Consider the following 20,537-nt stretch of genomic DNA (forward strand, 5'->3'; position numbering starts at 1 on the left):
TTATATGAATGTCCTGATTGCGGGAAAGGTTTCAGGCAGAATTCCCACCTAGTGAATTCTGACCTAGTGATACAGCAGAGGACTCACACAGGAGAGAAACCCTTTGAATGTCCTGACTGTGGGAAAGCTTTCAGCAACAATTCCAACCTGGTGACACACCAGAGGACTCACAGAGAAGAGAAACCCTTTGAATGTCCTGACTGTGAGAAAGGTTTCCAGTCTAGTGATACACCAGAAGACTCACACAGGAGAGAAACCCTTTGAATGTCCTAACTTTGGGAAATTTTTCAGTAATGTCCAACCTGGTGATACACAAGAGGACTCACAAAAGAGAGAAACCCTTTGAATGTCCTGTTTATGGGGAAAGTTTCGGTCACAATTCCCACTCGGTGGTACACCAATTGCTTCACACAGGAGAGAAACCCTTTGAATGTACTGAGTGTGGGAAAAGTTTCAGCAGCAATTCCCAGCTAGTGATACACCAGAGGGTTCACACAGGAGAGAAACCCTTTGAATGTCCTGCCTGTGGGAAAGGTTTCAGTCAGAAGTCCCACCTGTTGAGACACCAGAGGACTCACACAGGAGAGAAACCCTTTGAATGTCCTGTTTGTGGAAAAAGTTTCAGTCACAATTCCCACCTGGTGGAACACCAAAGGACTCACACAAGAGAGAAACCCTTTGAATGTCCTGACTGTGGGAAAGGTTTCAGTCAGAATTTCTCTCTAGTGACACACAAGTGGACTCACACAGGAAAGAAACCCTTTGAATGTCCTGACTGTGGGAAAGGTTTCAGTCAGAATTTCTCTCTAGTGACACACAAGTGGACTCACACAGGAAAGAAACCCTTTGAATGTCCTGACTGTGGGAAAGGTTTCAGTCAGAATGCCACACTAGTGAGACATCAGAGGACTCACACAGGAGAAAAACCCTTTGAATGTCCTGAATGTGGGAAAGGTTTCAGTGAGAATTCCGGCCTAGTGATACACCAGAGGACTCACACAGGAGAGAAACCATTTGAATGTTCTGACTGTGGGAAACATTATAGTCAGAATTCCAACCTGGTGAGACACCAGAGGACTCACACAGGAGAGAAACCCTTTGAATGTCCTGACTGTGGAAAATGTTTCAGTTGCAAGTCCACCCTGTTGAGACACCAGAGGACTCACACAGGAGAGAAACCCTTTGAATGTCCTGACTGTGGGAAAGGTTTCAGTCAGAATTCCCACCTAGAGATACACCAGAGGACTCACACAGGAGAGAAACCCTTTGAATGTCCTGACTGTGGGAAAGCTTTCAGTCAGAATTCTCAACTGAAGACACACCAGAGGACTCACATAGGAGAGAAACCTTTTGAATGTCCTCACTGTGGGAAAAGGTTCAGTCACAATTCTGACCTGGTGGTACATCAGAGGACACACACAGGAGAGAAACCTTTTGAATGTCCTGATTGTGGGAAAAGTTTCAGTTGCAAGTCCACCCTGGTGACACACCAGAGGACTCACACGGGAGAGAAACCCTTTGAATGTCCTGACTGTGGGAAATGTTTCAGTCAGAGTTCCCACCTGGTGGTACACCAGAGGACTCACACAGGAGAGAAACCCTTTGCATGTCCTGACTGTGGGAAAAGTTTCAGTCACAATTCCGAACTGGTGACACACCAGAGGACTCACACGGGAGAGAAACCCTTTGAATGTCCTTTCTGTGGGAAAAGTTTCAGTCAGAATTCCCACCTGGTGGTACATCAGAGGACTCACACAGGAGAGAAACCTTTTGAATGTCCTGGCTGTGGGAAAAGTTTCAGTAACAGATCCACCCTAGTGACACACCAGAGGACTCACACGAGAGAGAAACCCTTTGAATGTTCTGATTGTGGGAAAAGTTTCAGTCAGAATTCCTCACTGGTGGCACACCGGAGTACTCACACAGGAGAGAAACCCTTTGAATGTCCTGTTTGTAGAAAACGTTTCAGTCACAATTGCCACCTGGTGGTACACCAGAGGACTCACACAGGAGAGAAACCCTTTGAATGTTCTGATTGTGGGAAAAGTTTCAGTCAGAATTCCTCACTGGTGGCACACCGGAGTACTCACACAGGAGAGAAACCCTTTGAATGTCCTGTTTGTAGAAAACGTTTCAGTCACAATTGCCACCTGGTGGTACACCAGAGGACTCACACAGGAGAGAAACCCTTTGAATGTCCTGACTGTGGGAAAGGTTTCAGTCGATATGCCAGCCTAGTGGTACACCAGAGGACTCACACAGGAGAGAAACCCTTTGAATGTCCTGTTTGTGGGAAAAGTTTCAGTCACAATTCTGACCTGGTGGTACATCAAAGGACTCACACAGGAGAGAAACCTTTTGAATGTCCTGACTGTGGGAAAAGTTTCAGTAACAGATCCACCCTAGTGACACACCAGAGGACTCACACGGGAGAGAAACCCTTTGAATGTCCTGACTGTGGGAAAAGTTTCAGTTACAGATCCACCCTAGTAACACACCAGAGGACTCACACAGGAGAGAAACCCTTTGAATGTCCTGTTTGTGGAAAAAGTTTCAGTCACAATACCGAACTGGTGGTACACCAGACGACTCACACAGGAGAGAAACCCTTTGAATGTCCTGACTGTGGGAAAGGTTTCAGTCAAAATGCCAACCTAGTGATACACCAGAGGACTCACACAGGAGAGAAACTGTAGGAGTGTCCGATTTGTGGGACAAGTTTCAGTTCCAATTTCTGCCAGGTAAAACACCAGAGGACTCACACAGGAGAGAAATCATTTCCTTGTCCATATTGTGTGGAATGTTTCTTTACAAAATTCTATCTCATGAGTCACCAGAGAACTCATATAGGAGCGAAACTGTATGAATGTCCTATTAGTGGCAAAGGTTCCACTCAGAATTCTAGCTCTTTGAAACATCAGAAGTCTCACACTGGAGAGAAACCCTTTGAATGTCTTGACTGTGGAAAAGGTTTCATTTCAAAATTACAGCTCACAAATCACCAAATGATACACACAGGAGAGAATGCTTTTGAATGTGCTGACCGTGGGAAAAGTTTCACCAAGAATTCCAGTCTGGTTAAACACCAGAGGACTCATACAGGGAAGAAAACGTACAAGTGTCCTGTTTGTGGCAAAAGTTTCAGTCAGAATTCCAACATGGTGATTCGCCAGAGGTCATATGAAAAACACTGAATGCCCTATTTAGCGAAAAGTTTTCATTTCAATTCAAACCTAGTGAAACACCAGGGAGCATGTTTCACATGGGAGCGCCTTTCAAATGGCCAGTCTGTGGATATTCCTTTTGGCCAAAATGACTCCTTTTCGCAGGGGTGTCAAACTAGATTTTATTGAGGGCTGCATCATGGTTCTGTTTGACCAGGGTGGAGGGCTGTCTTGGAAGTGGACAGGAGGGCATGGCTATCTTAATTGTGTTGGGGGCCCCTGTGGAAGCCCGAGTGCTTTGCCAACAAAAATGGGATCCCGAGTTCCATTTTCAGCTGCAGTGGCCTCCTGCAACCCTCTGAAAATGAAATGAATGAAAATGGAGGTGGGAGGGTCTCCCGAGTCCCCCGCAACCTCCATTTTTAGTTGCAATGGCCTCCTGCAACCCTCTGCCAGTACAAATGCTGGCAGAGGCACCATGGACCAGTCCGCTGTTTTCACGAAAGCCCTGTGGGCCATATTTAACCACCCTGCGGCCCGCATCTCACCCTGGTCTTTGAGTTTGACACCCCTTCCTTATTGCATACAACTCAATATATATAAGGCAAAAGTTGATGAATTTGGAGAAGGTTTGAATTTCATTTCTGAACTCCTGTTGAGCGTGTAGGTGAGAACACTGAATATTGGCCTCATCTGAATACTGGCTGATCATTTTGCTGAATTACCCTCACCCCTTGCTCTTCCTGATGAAGCCGTCAAATGAACGGGCAAATTGTTAAGCTTAACAGTGACTACTTCAGAGTTTGGAGAATCCTACCCTTGGGTCCTCCTAGTCCGTTCCCGTCCTCACAGGTCACTCACTGGAGGTTTTCAAGAGTGGACTGGATGACCATTTGAGAGGGATAGTTTAAGTGTCCTGCCTTGAAGAGCAGGTTGGACCAGAAACAATGTTCCCTCTAAATTGTTTTCAGTGTGAGCAGAAAAGTATAGTGTTTGAGCGGCATATTTTCATGCCTGAGCACCTGAATTTTTTTCACAGATGTCACCTAAGACAACAACAAAATCAGTATTATTTGAAACTCAAAGCTATGTTTATTCAAGGTACCCACTTAATTAAAAGTGTTATATAATATCAGTATCACTTAACAACGCTCCTGCTTAGCAACCAAAATGTTGGCTCAGAAAGTCTGGCATTTGAAGCACGCAAGTCTTAAAGCTGTTGTTACAAGACCCTTGCACCCCTAACCCTTTATGGGGGAAAAACCCCAGGGGTCTTCAAACGTGACAGCTTTAAGACTTGTGGACTTCAACTCCCAGAATTCCTCCCTGAGGGGAATTTTATATTTGGACTGTTTCATAGTTACATTAGAGAACTACATTGTTAGAACTTAGCACAAAAGATACCTTTTATCTGAAAATCCAAATAGAGTAAACCTGCTATTATCCCAGAGCACTAATGTCATTATCCCAATCTGTTTTATGAGTCTGTATTAAATTAGATTTTTACTAAATTTTATAGATCTATATTTCAGGAACCTATCAGACGTTAGGGCAAGATAAGTGGAAGAATGAATTTTGTTGCAGGTCATGGGGATTTTTTCAGCATCTTAAAAGTGGAGTGCATGTGCATTGAACTAGCAATACCCATTTAATAACAAAAGGAAATGGCTGAATTAAATTTGGTAAAGTTGCAAGCGAGCTGTAAAAAGCTTGTGGTTTTTAAAATCATAGAATCAGAAGGGATACTGGAGGTCTTCTAGTCCAGCCCCTTGTCCAAGGCAGGAGTCTTTATATCATCTGAGACAAATGGCTGTCCACTCTTTTGAAAACCTGTAGCAAATGAATTAAGATTCCATTGATTTTAATTGTTCTTACTGTCAGATTTCTCCTTATTTCCAGCTTGAGTCTCCTTCTGACAAGTTTCCATTGCTTCTTGTCCTGTCCTCAGGTGCTATTGCTGCCGCCTCCTCCTCCTCCAACAGCACCAACACATTTGCTGCCCAGCGCTGCGGCTGAATGAAGCCGCCAAAGCTCCCGCTGGCGCCCCCGCAGTGTTGGGCGAAAATCCGGCAGTGCTGTTGGAGGAGGAGGAGGTGAACCAGCCTGCCACTGCCGGCCACCGCCAGCCCCGCTGCTCTTCCCGCCCCCTTCCCAGCTCCACAGTCCAGCGGACGCAGCAGAACTAGCCCCGGGTCTCCTCTGCCGCTCCCCGCATTTTCTGGACCGGGTCTCTCAGGAAGGAATCCCTCTTTGAAGAGCCGTGCTCTTCAAAACAAGTCTGGGGAGGTCCTTTGCAGGCGGCCAGTTGTAGCCACCTGCAAAGGACTTCCCCACGTTTGCTTTTCAGAAATCTCTGCGCGGCAGTTAAAAACTGCTGCGCGGTGGTTTCTTTCCACGTGCGCGGCCACGCAGCTGCGCACCTTAGAGGGAACAGTGACCAGAAGACCTCCGAGGTTCCTTCCAAGCCTATAATGCAATGTTTCCATGAATTTGGAGGCAGTTTAGAAGATAGGTAAAGAGCAGCCACATGAACCTCCTTGCGGATTTTTTTTGGGGGGGGGGGAATTATTCAGAAAATTGATATAAAATAAAACTCCAAGAAACCCCACAAAGCTTTAAAAGCAAAGCAAGAATAGACACAACGTTTAAAAAGAAAGCAAAAAAATATGCAAAAACAGATTTACATATACTATCCCCTCCACTTGAGTATTCATACGTATGTCGGTGCAATATTAGTTACACTTCCCCTTGTGAAGCAGGCCCAAATTTATAAAGTTTGACTTTTATCAATCTACTACACAGAGAGGCAAAGTGGTTAATAGGTGAATAAACAGCAAAATTAAAATAACATTAACAATTTAGTTTTGCATTTAATTTGTATAAAGTCCAGAATGGCTTTTTATTTACCATAATCATTGTCTGTGATCTGTCCAGGATGAATTATCTTTGTTTGATTCTTACAAATAAAACTTTTTTAAATATTTTGGCTGAGAACAATAAAACAACTATTGTGTTTTATTCCTCAAAATCACTTGACCACAGTCAAGTCCAAATAGTTTTCCAGTTGGATATGGCAAGTCCATTTCCCAGCGACAACCAACTTCACTTCAAAGTCTGGTTCATCACACATCTAATCTGTTCACTCCAAATCTGTAGAATCCACAATTCCTTCAGTCTTCTCCAACCAACCAGCAGTTTCCAAACCATGGTGAAGAATCTTTTAAGAAGTGGCTGTGCTCCCCATGGGAGCTCCTTGGGAAGAGTTCAGGCTCACAAAAGAATTCATTTCTGGGCGCTCATAATCCCAAGCGCTTCCATCAGTTTTTCAGGCCATTTCCAGGCTCTTTTTGCTCCCTAAGCGAGCCTTTGCTGTGCTTTGGCGCATGATTGAGGGGCGTCTCCCCGCACGCACGCACCATCCCGGCCACAGAAAGCAGCTAGATGGGGAGGGTGTGTCTACCTGCTTCGTGTGTATGTGTGTATTGGGGGGGGGGCATGGATTGTTTGGTGGTGAGAGAGAAGCAGCTGCGGCAGTGGGAAAACGAGGCTTCTTTGCCAGACTTCCAGTTGAGAAAACAGAAATATTCACAGTTCTGTGGGCGTGGCTAGGTGGGAGGGCCTACGACTGAGTGTGCCTGAGTGCACCATCTAGCCATGCTCACAGAGCCTTTAGTTTAAAAAAAAATAGAAATCCACCCCGTGACAGTTTCAGAAGAGGAAGTTCCTCTGTGCTTCTCGCCTGCTCCCATCCTTTCTAGCAATGCAGTTCTCTATAGTTTTAACTCGTTTAAACTCAGTCACAGAGACCGCAATTGTACTGTTGGCTCTTCAGTCACAGATGCTGCCATCTCCTGATAGGCGGCCAAAAAACAGGGTTGAGTCTTGCTGTGTGGTGGTAACGAAGCGGCTTTGGACAATTCCTATTATGGCTTAAAGACTTTGTCCTTGTTTGGATCTGAATGATCCAAATCCCGTCACCCTGCAGCTGAAGATCGTTTGTGTTGCAGATGAGATGTCTTTTGTCTTTCTGGGGCTATTAACAAAGGTGGGTGCTGTTTTCCAATAGAATGTTTCTCCTTTTCTCATCCAGGGAGGTATCATATTTTGCCTTTTTAATATTTCCTACATTTCATTTTTCTAGGAGAGGGTGGGTGATATCTTTCTACACCCCCTTTGCATCAACAGATTTACATGTTCCCCAAGTTTAAAATGGAATTAGGCACAGGAGACATGGGACACCACAACAAAGCTCTACATCACAATGCCAACCTAACTGAGGGCATTTCATGAAAGCTTCTTTCTTAACTGCTATCAGCATTTGCAATAATTTTTTTAAAAAGGGATTTTTCATGGAGAGGGATCTTGAAAATTAAGGGGAAGGCATACGGTACAGTGTTTCCTTCCTGTTTGATTGGCAGCAACATATTTACCTGTTTGGTGCTAAGGGAAGTTTCAATCAGCTGTTACTTATTTTCATCTCTGTACCTATTGGCACCTCTATTTGGTTGCTAATTGACACTGCACTGAAACTCCCTACTGTTTAGAGTCTCAGAAAGACAAGGCTTGGGAGAAGCACACAGTCCTCAGGATTTCTGTTGACACCTTGGTGGTAAAATTTTGGAACTCTACTCCTGCAAAACGTGGGTTTTGAAAAGCATCTTTGGGACAGCAGCTTGAGTGCTAGAATGTCCAGTTTCTTCAAACATGACTTAGATGAAGAGATTGGAAGAGAACTCATCAAATTTGCAGGTGACATCCAGTTGTGGGGAACAGCCAATGCTTTAAAGCAATGATGGCGAACCTATAGAACATGTGGGCGAATGCGGAAACATGTCAGCTGGCACATGCAGCATCGCCCATTCCTCTTCTGGATTTCTGGCACACGTGCACTTGTGACAATCAGCTTTTCTTAACGTGTGTGGCAGTCCTGGAAACTGGAAGAGCTGGTCTTCTGGTTTCCATTGTGCACATGTGCAATGGCCAGCTGATTGTTGTGCACGCATGCACGCCAGTAACTGGAAGACAAGCTGGCTGGTGCACATGCGTGTGTCAGAAACAGGAAGTTCATTTCCCGGCGCTTGTATGCCCAATTGGCAGCTTCTGTTCCGGGTCACGTCCCCGAAAAGGTCTGCCCTCACTGCTTTAGAGGATAAGCCCAAGATACAGAAGGATCTTGACACATGTGAGCCCTGGGCCCTTTCCAGTAAAATGCAATTCCGTGATGAGAAACTTACACTTGGGCAAGAAAATCTAAATGCACATCTATAGAAGAGTTGGTCCAGAACGCAGCCGCGTGAGCGATATCGGGTGTACCTAGATACACCCATGTTATACCTATCCTCCGCGAGCTGCACTGGCTTCCGATCGGTCTCCGTACACGTTTCAAGGTGCTGGTCATTACCTTTAAAGCCGTACATGGCCTAGGACCTGGATATCTGAGAGACCACATCCTGCCACATACCTCCCAACAGCCGATAAGAACTGACAGACTGGGCCTTCTCCGGATGCCATCGACAGGACAATGCTGGCAGGCGGCCCCTCGGGGGAGGGCCTTCTCTGTAGCTGCTCCGACTCTGTGGAACGACCTACCCGCAGAGATCCGGACCCTTCCCACTCTCACGGCCTTCCGAAAAGCCACTAAAACCTGGCTATTCCGGCAGGCCTGGGGTTGTTGACTTCATGAATGAGGTCCAGCCACACCCAGATTGAGTGCATGGTGCGTTGTTTTAAAATTGTTTCTCTTTTCTATTTTTAACTCGTTATTTTAATTTTGTTTTTATAAGCAGCCCGGAGTCGTATGGGATTGGGCGGCATATAAATTTATTAAAAGTTAAAGTTAAATTGTAAACTTGGGCCACCTATACAAACTGAACATCTGAAAAGGTCCTCAATAGGACCTTTTTAGTTGAACCCAGTTAATAGGACCCAGATTGTTGGGGGCAATATGCTGACTCTCTGTAAACCGCTTAGAGAGGCCTGAAAGGCCTATGAAGCGGTATATAAGTCTACTGCTATTGCTAATACACGGATGGGGCACCAATAGGAAATATCCTGCTTGTTGGATAGAAGTGGAAGTAAAAAAATCTAAAAGACACAGTGGCAGATCAGTCCAATATTATTGTCAAGAAAACATAACAGGGTCCATAACAGAACAAAAGAGTTGAAATCGGAAATCTTCCAGTCTACAGAAGAGGAGGCCGAGGGGTGAAATGATAGAGGTCTTCCAATATCTGAGGGGCTGCCACAAAGAAGAGGGGCTCAACCTCTTCTCCAGAGCACCTGAAGTCAGAACAAGAAGCAATGGATGGAAGTGAATCAAGCAGAGAAGCAACCTAGAAACAAGGAAACGTTTCCTGACTGTGAGAACAATTAACCGGTTTGCCTGCAGAAGTTGTAGATGCTCCATGACTGGAGGCTTTCAGGAAGAGACTGAACAACCATGTGCCTGAAATGTAAAAGGTCTCCTGCTGGAGCAGGGGGCTGGACTAGATGACCTCAAAGATCCCCCCCACAGCTGTTATTTTCACATTCTATCTAGTTGCTTCTCTGCTTCCAGGCCGTGGAGGGAACCAAAGAGCCTGAGTTGCTCCCGGATTCTCCTCCCACCTGCCCTCAACTCACCTGCCAACTGATGCTTCGAGCCTTCAAGTGGCGCCAGAGCCTCTCTGCACGAAACTCTCCTCCCGTCTTCAGTTAGTGTTCCCGAAGAGGAAGTTCCTCTGTGCTTCTCTTCTTTCGTCCTTTCTAGCAATACAGTACTCGATGGTTTTAACTCTTTTAAGCTCAGCCACAGAGGTCGCTGTTGTACTACTGGCTTTCCAACCCACAAGCTCCAGTGTAGGAGAGCCCAAAACCGGATGAGTGAAAAGTGACTAACCCTACCAGATTCCTCTTGACACAGTGCATAAGGTTAGATATTGTATTCAGCAAATAACAGCATCTAAGGGTGAAGGATGGTGGGTGTTGTAGTCCAGTGACATCTGCAGCTCTTTCTTTCCTCATCTTCAATAGCTATGAATTTCCATTTAGAGGTCCAGATTAGCACATCTTTTTTTTTTTTACCTGGATCTTTATTTTGGGTCTTTTGGCCTCCCCTTGAGGGGGTGACGGTTTTTTGCGGTCCCCGGTTGGGGGAACTTTGGCATCGCTCGGCCGCGCCCCCGTCGTCTCCTCCCTGCAGCTCTTCAGTGAAGGGGTTAAAGGCAGAGAACTTTTGCGCCCAGAGTGGAGGCAGGAAAAGGGGGAACCCAGTTTCCTTCCCCTCTCTGCTCTCCAGATGTCTCTTACGCCAAGTGCTGCGGGGATCCCAGCTCGGGGAGAGGTGCTCAAGGGCTGCCAGGTGGGCAAGGACGCTGCGAGTGGGGGAGGGGAAAGGAGGAGGAGGGGGATCCCCAGGTGCGGGAAGGGGAGGGGGGATTCCTTGGGGGAGGGAAGGAGAGCGAGCTGGGGTTTCCCCAGTTGCGCCCCCTCCCCTTCCCAGTCTCCGCCTTTCCTTGCAAGGTTTTCTGCTCCGTGGGAACTGCTGCGCCGCCGCTTCTCCTCCTCCTCCTCCTCGGTTGCTGCTTCTGCGAACGGCTCTCTTTCACCCCCACCTTAAAATCCTCCCTCCATTCCACCCCCTCCTTCCCTGCAGCCCCATATTTGGTGCTGCCCTGCTCCCGGGGGAGGCCGCCTGATGTTGGGGAAGGTTGGCCACCCCCGTTCCCACCTTCCCCTGTGGCTGCTGGGGAGGATCTGCCTCCCGGGGTCTGGAGGGGTGGAAGAGCATCTGGGCTCAGATGCTCACTCCCAGGGCGTGAACCCTGCTACGAGGAGCCCCGTGGCATCTAAAGGTGGGCTTGCTTTGAGACGCATCACCTGAATCTGCCTCTGATCTGCCCAGATTCCCTTTCTGGTGACAGCTGCATCCCCGTTTCTCTCTTACCATGGGAGGGAATAGCCCTGTCTTCAAAGGTTTTCGATTTTAGTTTTAGTTCTTTTATGGGCTGTATAATCTACCCTGAAGAAAAAGCTCTAGACTGTTCTTTACAAACAGCTTTGCAAAATGATCAAGAGGCTCCTGTGATATGTCTGCGTTGGGGGGGGGGAGGGAAGGGAATAGAAGGAGGTGGGTTTTTGGTTGGAAGAGGGGGAGGGGGAAAGGAGGGGTGAAGGGGGAAAGGAGGGGGAGGGGGGAAAGAGGAGGTAGGAAAAGAGGCTTAAGGGGAAAATGGAGAAAGAGGCCTGGGGAAAGGCAGAGGGAGTGAAGGGAATAGAGAGGATAGGAGGAGCTTCTGTGGGACAAGCCTGAGGGAGAGAAGGGGACGGGACAGGAGAGGCTTTTCTGGGGAAGGTCTGAGGGAGAGAAGGGGACAGGACAGGAGAGACTTTTGTGGGGCAAGCCGGAGGCAGAGAAGGGGACAGGATAGGAGAGGCTTTTGTGAGGCAAGCCTGAGGCAGAGAAGGGGATAGGATAAGAGGGGATATAGAAAGATAAAAGAATGTTAGGTCAAGGGACAGACCTGGGAGCTCTAATACCTGCTTGCAGAGCATTTTGGGAAAGAGAGACTGATGTGCACAAGAGGCAGGTTGGTTGAGCTCCAAAGAAGCTTCAGTTGTTGGAATAAAATGTCTTTATAAGACATTCAAAGGTTTTCTCTCCCGTGTGAGTCCTCTGGTGTACCACCAGGTGGGAATTCTGACTGAAACATTTTAAATGTCAATATAAAACGTCTTATATTGTATTGTGATAACAATCCTAGTTATTCCATTGCAACCTTCCCTGTTCCATTTTCAGTTTTTCTCCAAATTTCATGTCTATTTAAAGCACAGAATTTCTCTGAGTCTGCACTTTCGCTTTCCCTTTCTCTAAAGATTTCTAAAAACATTTTAATATAATGTGGTTTGGAGCACTTTAGAACTTATTCAGCCTGGTGTATGGATGATGGTATTTTGATTGGTCTTTTTTAAAGAGGAGGGCAGTGGTCCATTTTCTCCCAAGTGCTTTGAAAAGATAAAGCACAGCTTAAATCAGGGATCCCAACCCCTGGTCAGAGGAGACAGAGGAGGTAGAGCCTCACCACTGTGATCATGAAAAGAAAAAAAAATGTAAAAGGAAAAAGGCTGAGGTAGTTGCTGCCAGAGTCCCAGTGGATGACTCTGCTTAGTGCTTAATGGTTTAAAAAGGCCTCTTAAAAAGTGCCCTCTACAGGAGGAGGCGGGAGAACCACGTGCCTCATTTAGTCTGACTTGATGATCACTCGAGCAGAGTTAACCAAGGGTTAAAAGCCGAAAAATTCCTTATGTAGATGAGGCACGTGGTTCTCTTGCCTCCTCCTATACAGGGTGTTTTTTTTAGAAGCTTTTTTAAACAAGCAGAGTCATCCATTGGGGACTCTGGCAGCAGCTAACCCAGCATGACCTCAGCAGCCCTTGTGTTTTTCCTTTTATATTTTTACATTTTCATTATGGCAGGCAAGAGCAGAGTTGAAATCCTCTGTGATTGTGAAACAGCTGGAAAAGATATGTGGGTGGGAGGGAGATGGAGGAATTCAAAATTAATGTAATTTGTAAGTAATTGTAAGTAATTTGTGTATGTTTGTGTGCGTGTGTTTGTTTCTTCACTCAAACAAACTCACTCTAAATTTGAGAGAGAGTTTGTTTGAGAAGAGAGGGAAGTGGGTAGGAGAGGCAAGGAGGGCAGCCCGCCAGCTTCCTTTCTCTGTGTTGGGACAGCCCCCCAGTAGAGGCGGGTCTTTTAGCCGCCTCTTCTGGCGGACTGGCACTATCTTTTGCCCAGAGGCGGGCAGCTCAGGTGGGCTGCAGCCTCTGGACAAAAGAAAGAAAGTAGTTTTTGCCCGCCCCGCCGCTATATCCGACATAAAGGTGGGACGCCTCTATGTCGGACATAGAAATAAAGCGGCTGTTGCCCGCTCGCCCCGCTATGTCCGACATAGTGCCTCACCAGCCATAAACCTCATCAAACGTCACCGAATTCTACATGTACTAACTGTGGCGTGCATAACTTATGCACAATATTGGAAAAAGAAAATATGCCATTTAAGCTAGATATAATCAGAAAAGTGTTGGCCTGTGCGGAAGCAGATAGGCTCACGCTTGAACTTAAAAATAAAGGGGAATCAGAATATTTTGAACTCTGGAACAGATTTTATGATTGGTATAGGACAAGTTGACAAGACCGGAAAAAACTGTATATATTGTGATTGGACACAAGGATAGACAATGTGTTAAGTTGGCTAATAGTTAATGGTTGAGACTAGCTGTATATAATGTGAATGTATGTTCACTTCGACTTTGTGGTACTGTATTATTTTAAATGTAAAAATAATAAAAATATACTTCCCCCAAAAAATCCTAACGATTACTGCAATCAACCAATGGAATAGCTTGCCTTCAGAAGTTTTGGGTGCTCCCATCACTGGAAGCTTTCAAAAAGAGATTTGACGGCCACTTCTGAAATGGTAGAGCAGAGAGTTGGACTAGAAGACCTTTAAGGTCCCTTCCCACTCTATTATTCTATTATATATTGTATTCATCTTAATTACAGTGATTCTAGCCAATAATTGTTATACTAAGAATTTGTATTGACCCAAGTCAACAAGAGAATTTCATGGTTGAATGCAAATGTGAAGTTGGATCTCGGTAATCTTCAATATGTCAAACAAATCATAATTAATCTAATGTTATTTTAGCATTTTAGAATATTTCCTTTTTACCTTTAATGTATATAGTTTTCTTTTTTACATCTTCTGCAACCATTTTATAAACAATTTCTTTGAATCTTACAGGCAAAGAGGATGTCAATAAGAGAACTCCGGACAACTGAGAATAACAAGCAACGTTAAAAAGGAAAATCAATGAAGCCAGAAATCAAAACATTTCCATTTCCTTCAGAAACCCACAAAATTCTCCTTCTTCCCCAGCAGGTAATCAAGAAGAGATTTAGAACTGGAAAAAGTAGAGTATGCAGAACACAAGGATACATTACAGGTAGTCCTCGACTTATAAAAGTTCATTTAGTAACTATTCGAAGTGACAGTGGCACTGAAAAATCTGACATGACCATTTTTCACACTTATGACTTTTGCTGCAGCCCCATGGTCACGTGATCTATATTTGAATCCTTGGCAGCTAACTCACATTTATGACGATTGCCCTGTTCTAGGGTCACGTGATCCCCTTTTGCAGGTCCACAGATGTGGCTATTGTGGGCAAAGTGCATATTTCAAATCACAACTGAGTGTGCATGAAATGATCCACATTGAAGAAAAGCAATATTAATGTGGCCAAAGCTTTAGTCAGAACTGCTCCTTGTGGTTGGTTCATGGAAGGACCCACATAGGGAAGGAGCCCTACATGTGCTCCCAACGACGTGAGCTTGGCAATTTGGTGATACATTAGAGAACACACCAGGGAGAATCCTGATTGTGAGAAAAGTTTCAGTTTGAACTCCAGCCTGGTAATATATTAGAGGATGCACACAAAAAAGAAATCATATGAATGTCCTGACTGTGGGAAAGCTTTCAGTCAGAATTCCTTCCTAGTGATACACCAGAGGACTCACACAGGAGAGAAACCCTTTGAATGCCCTGTTTGTGGGAAAAGTTTCAGCAACAATTCCAACCTGGTGACACACCAGAGGACTCACACAGGAGAGAAACCCTTTGAATGTCCTGAGTGTGGGAAAAGGTTCAGCAGCAATTCCCAGCTAGTGATACACCAGAGGACTCACACAGGAGACAAACCCTTTGAATGTCCTGCCTGTGGGAAAGGTTTCAGTCAGAAGTCCCACCTGTTGAGACACCAGAGGACTCACACAGGAGAGAAACCCTTTGAATGTCCTGTTTGTGGGAAAAGTTTCGGTCACAATTCCCACTTGGTGGTACACCAGCGGCTTCACACAGGAGAGAAACCCTTTGAATGTCCTGACTGTGGGAAAGGTTTCAGTCAGAATTCCGACCTAGTGATACACCAGAGGACTCACACAGGAGAGAAACCCTTTGAATGTCCTGACTGTGGGAAAGGTTTCAGTCGGAATGCCAATCTAGTGATACACCAGAGGACACACACAGGAGAAAACCCCTTTGAATGTCCTGGCTGTGGGAAAGGTTTCAGTCACAAGACCACCCTGTTGAGACACCAGAGGACTCACACAGGAGAGAAACCCTTTGAATGTCCTGACTGTGGGAAAGGTTTCAGTCAGAATTCCCACCTAGTGATACACCAGAGGACTCACACAGGAGAGAAACCCTTTGAATGTCCTGACTGTGGGAAAGCTTTCAGTCAGAATTCTCAACTGAAGACACACCAGAGGACTCACACAGGAGAGAAACCTTTCGAATGTCCTGACTGTGGGAAAAGTTTCAGTCAGAATTCCGACCTAGTGACACACCAGAGGACTCACACAGGAGAGAAACCTTTTGAATGTCCTCACTGTGGGAAATGTTTCAGTCACAAGTCCAGCTTGTTGATACACCAGAGGACTCACACGGGAGAGAAACCCTTTGAATGTCCTGTTTGTGGAAAAAGTTTCAGTCACAATTCCCACCTGGTGGTACACCAGAGGACTCACACGGAAGAGAAACCCTTTGAATGTCCTGACTGTGGAAAAGGTTTCAGTCACAAGTTCAGCTTATTGACACACCAGAGGACTCACACAGGAGAGAAACCTTTTGAATGTCCTGTTTGTGGAAAAAGTTTCAGTTATAATTCCCACCTGGTGGTACACCAAATGACTCACACAGGAGAGAAACCTTTTGAATGTCCTGACTGGGAAAAGTTTCAGTCGGAATGCCAACCTAGTGATACACCAGAGGACTCACACAGCAGAGAAACCCTTTGAATGTCCTGAGTGTGGGAAAAGTTTCAGTCACAATTCCGACCTGGTGACACACCAGAGGACTCACACGGGAGAGAAACCCTTTGAATGTCCTGTCTGTGGGAAATGTTTCAGTCACAAGTCCAGCCTGTTGATACACCAGAGGACTCACGCAGGAGAGAAACTATAGGAGTGTCCGATTTGTGGGACAAGTTTCAGTTCCAATTTCTGCCAGGTACAAGACTTGAGGACTCACACAGGAGAGAAATCATATCCTTGTCTGCTGCTTTTTCACGCTTCTGATGGGCCGCTTATGCTTGTAGCCGAATGAGAAGAAAGACACCGGACAAATCCTTCTTGTGATAAGCTCTGGCCCCGAGCAATGCCCGGGAGGCTTTTTTATTAGTCCCAAACAAAGGAAAGGTGTATACAAATTACATCAACAGGCACATGACTAAATAATCCAATAATAATAATGCTGCGTGGCAAAAAGCTTCGTCTCTGGGCAAAAGAGGAGAGGTGAGTGAAAAGGGAGGCTGCTTTGTCCCTGGGCAGGAGAAGAGAGATAAGGAATAGGGAGGGGGGAGTGGAGGAAAGTGAGCAGCTCGCATTCCTGCCTTTGAAATGCTAACTGCTAGATAGATGCTGGTACAGAAAGGCGCGCTAATTAATAGGAAGACTTACGTATTGCTAACAAGAATGTTTTTGTTAGCATCCATCTCTGGCCCTGTGTTTTCCAGACAGCCTTAGCCGCCCTATACACAGAAGTGGTAATGGATCTCAACATCTCCTCATTTTTGTTTTAAAATGAGAAGGACGAAAGCAAACATATCAAAATGCAGATTCTTCATCATCACTGGTTATAGCAAACACCTTTACAAACAAATTGTTGTCCAACTCATGGTTGTTCTCAGCGTCCAGAAGGGACAGTTTCGTGGATAAGCATGTTCTTCCTAGCTGAGGAAAAAAGGCCTTTGAATAGCTGAAAAAGGGGAGGGTAGGCATTGAATGCAGCAGCAAAGTGACACAAGCACTACTATAATACATATAATGGAGGAAAAAATGCTTCTTAACCAGGAGCCATCCGGTAGCCAGGACCACAGACCATCCCACCAGGCCGGCAGGACGTCTTCTCGAATCTGGGAAGCCAACTCCTTTAAGGAACTGATTTGATGCTTAACCAATTGAGAGGTGTCTGACAGGTTAAAACAACACATGTTTTTGACAGATTCACAGCCTAGATGATGTACCAGTAACAGAAAATCAATGGCAGCACGATTGTCTAAGACAGCATGTCTGATCTCTGCCTGTTCCATATTCAACGCAGCTATGGCTGCAGATGTGATGTTTATAGTTTTTGCAAGGGAACAGGCAATGTGATGGGCTGTCCTGTGGTTATGCATTGCTAATGCCGGAACACCAACTATAGAGATAGCAAGGGAAAGATATTCAGCCTCGTTAAAAAGATTAATTGAGCTGTCACATGTTTCATCAAGGACTACCAACCTCCGTGGTCGAGGAGTGAGGTCCTGTTTGGTTGGTAGAACCGCAGTGAGACGACTCAGGCAGCAACGTGTATCTGATAGATTAGCAGGTATGTAATTAAAAGTTTTCTGACCACATGTGAAAAACCAACCAGCAGGAAGCAGAACGTGAGCCCAGTTGTAGGAAATGTTCTCATAGGTGGAACAGTTGGCAGGAAAGATTCCCGTGGGCATACAGGATTGTGTGAGAGAAGCAGTACAATTTTGAATGTGTGCACATGTAACGTTGGGTCCACTAGCTACAAAGGGTGTGGTGAGAGACATGGCATCAGCTGGGAGCCGTCTTGTGACAGGGCCCCACACTATAGAGTCACCGTAATTAACTTCCTCTCTTTTTTTAAACATTGCTAGCTGGGTGTCTTTTAAAATAACAGAAAGAGGCGTGCAAACTGGTATTAAACAATTCCCTAATAACATGTTCAGGTCCACAGCTTCGCTTAGGCAAAAATTGGATACGTTTGCCTGTTCTGCCAAACGCATCCACAGGTTGTATGTCATTCGAGTGTGCAGATCGTGAGAAGCAGCTGACCTTTTCACCCTGTGTGTGAGAGATCTAGTAGGCACATGTAATGGTTCCTGTAACTTGTAAGAGGCACGATGGGAAATTTCACAGCGTATTAAAAATGCAAGCAATACTAAAACTATGCCACACAGTGAAAAAAGCTTTACGCAATATCGCACTTAGAATACATAGTTGAGTGCTGGTCACCATGATATAAAAATGTTGAGATACTGGAAAATATGCACAGAAGAGCAACCAAGAGGGACAAGATAGCTGTCTTCAAGTACTTATGTATCTGACACAAAGAAGAGCAGTTTGACTTATTCTCTAGGGCACCAGATAAGTAATTGGGGGAAGCTATTTAAAATGAGGCCCAACCTAGAAGATATGTATATGTATTTTGTCAGAGCAATTAATCAGTGGAATAGTTTGCCTCCCGGTTTTGTGGGTCACTGGATGTTTTCAAGAGTGGACTGGATGACCATTTGAGAGGGATTCTTTATGTGTCCTGCCTTGAAGAGCAGGTTGGACCAGAAGACCTCCGAGGTCCCTTCCAAGCCTATAATGCAATGTTTCCATGAATTTGGAGGCAGTTTAGAAGATAGGTAAAGAGCAGCCACATGAACTTCCTTGCGGATTTTTTTGGGGGAAAAATTATTCAGAAAATTAATATAAATAAAACTCCAAAAAAAAAACCCCACAAAGCTTTAAAAACAAAGCAAGAATAGACACAACATTTAAAAAGAAAGCAAAAAAAAATGTGGAAAAACAGATTTACATATACTATCTCCTCCACTTGAGTATTCATGCATATGTCGGAGCAATATTAGTTACCTCCCCTTGTGAAACAGGCCCAAAATTTATAAAGTTCTATATTTACAAAATATTTGACTTTCATCAATCTACTACACAGAGAGGCAAAATGGTTAACAGGTGAATAAACAGCAAAATTAAAATAGCATTAACAATTTAGTTTTGCATTTAATTTGTATAAAGTCCAGAATGGCTTTTTATTTACCATAATCATTGTCTGTTATTTGTCCGGGATGAAATATCTTTGTTTGATTCTTATGAATAAAACTTTTTCTTAATATTTTGGTTGAGAACAATAAAACAAGTATTGTGTTTTATTCCTCAAAATCATAAATCTATGTTATCGATCCATTTTCACCACAGTCCAGTCCAAATAGTTTTCCAGTTAGATATGGCAAGTCCATTTCCCAGCAACAACCAACTTCCCTTCAAAGTCCGTTCATCACACATCTAATCTGTTCACTCCAAATCTGTAGAATCCACAATTCCTTCAGTCTTCTCCAACCAACCAGCAGTTTCCAAACCATGGTGAGGAATCTCTTGAGAAGTGACTGTGCTCCCTATGGAAGCTTCTTGGGAAGAGCTCAGGCTCACAAAGGGATTCATTTCTGTGCGCTCATAATCCCAAAAGCTTCCATCAGTTTTTCAGGCCATTTCCAGGCTGTTTTTGGAGCCATTTTTGTGCCGTTTTTGTTTGTTTTGGATTGTTTTTAGATGGAATGTGAAATGATTATACTGGATTAGAAAAATATCAGTTGGAAAAGTTACCAGGGGATAGAAAAAGAAAAAGAATGGACGGGGAATTTGAAAATAAGTCTAACAAAATATATTTAAAATTACAAAACAAGACCTAAAAAATATTGGTGCTTACTGATGTATAACTATGTAATAGTATTATGGGGATAACTGGAAACCTGAATCCCTCTCACACTTCGGCCAAAAAAGAGGCTTGGGGGGGGGGGGGACCAATTGAACTCGTATATAAGTAGACCTTTAAAAGGAGAAGGTATGTAAAATTAGTAATAAGGAAAATAGTTTTTTTAAAATATAATTATTAATGCCATTGATATTGAATGGGGTTTGTTGAAACACTGAAATACACCATGCAAAATAGAGACTGGAAGGGAGAAAAAGAGAGGGAAAGCGAGAGAGAGGAGACAGGAGAGAGGGAAGCAGAGGGGAGGAAGGAGAGAAGGAAGGTGTGGAAAGAGGGCAGAGGAAGAGAGCAAGGGGAAGTAGAGAAGAGAGAGATCGGGGGAAGAAAGGAGATAGGGAGGAGGAGAGTGGAGAAAGGGTTGAAGATGAAATAGACTATAATATGGTATATGGAAAGCAGAAGAGCAAATAAAATTGATGGGGCTTGATTGCAAGATAAATCGATATATCACTGATTTTTTTTTCAATGTTTGTTAATATGTAATAGTATACTTTGGATTATATGTGTGTTAAAAAATAAAAAATAAAAACTTTTTTTGGCAAAAAAAATATTCAGAAAATTAATTTAAATTACAAGCTCCCCCAAAAAGAAATTTTTAAAAACAAAACAAGGAGAGACACAACATTTAAATAGAAGGGAAAATGTGGCTCAAGAAGACAAAAACAGATTTACATATAATTTATCCGCCCCCCCAGTTGAGTATTAATAAATATATTGGAACAATATTAGTTTTCTCTCCTTGTAAAGCAAGCCCAAAATT

The 20,537-nt window shown here is 44.4% G+C and overlaps 3 protein-coding genes across 3 annotated transcripts in view; 2 read left to right on the forward strand and 1 right to left on the reverse strand.

Moving 5' to 3' along the window:
• Positions 1 to 4: 4 nt before the first annotated feature.
• Positions 5 to 6,189, forward strand: LOC148047512 (uncharacterized). Its single transcript, XM_087708073.1, is given in 3 exon segments — positions 5 to 28; positions 212 to 288; positions 290 to 6,189. Coding segments are annotated over 3 exon segments (3,006 nt in total). The 3' UTR covers positions 3,195 to 6,189.
• A 4,043-nt stretch (positions 6,190 to 10,232) lies between these two features.
• Positions 10,233 to 20,537, forward strand: part of LOC148047513 (uncharacterized) — a 28,051-nt gene continuing 17,746 nt past the window's right edge. Inside the window, exons 1-2 of the mRNA XM_087711425.1 lie at positions 10,233 to 10,503; positions 13,952 to 14,089. The gene's annotated coding sequence lies outside the window, so the exon portion shown is untranslated. The remainder of the gene's footprint in view (positions 10,504 to 13,951; positions 14,090 to 20,537) is intronic.
• LOC148047514 (syncytin-A-like) lies at positions 16,398 to 18,294 on the reverse strand. The gene has a single exon (XM_087711548.1). The coding sequence runs from the start codon at positions 18,021 to 18,023 to the stop codon at positions 16,935 to 16,937; it is 1,089 nt and encodes a 362-aa protein (XP_087567674.1). The 5' UTR covers positions 18,024 to 18,294; the 3' UTR covers positions 16,398 to 16,934.

This window comes from Thamnophis sirtalis, unplaced genomic scaffold (assembly GCF_051295495.1).
Source record: "Thamnophis sirtalis isolate CommonGarterSnake01/CBP01778 unplaced genomic scaffold, rThaSir2_p1.2 scaffold_3, whole genome shotgun sequence".
Taxonomy (NCBI): Eukaryota; Metazoa; Chordata; class Lepidosauria; order Squamata; family Natricidae; genus Thamnophis; species Thamnophis sirtalis.

Coding starts and splice junctions, on each gene's coding strand:
- LOC148047514 (XM_087711548.1), bottom strand. CDS start 18,023: ATGACATACAACCTGTGGATGCGTTTGGCAGAACAGGCAAACGTATCC.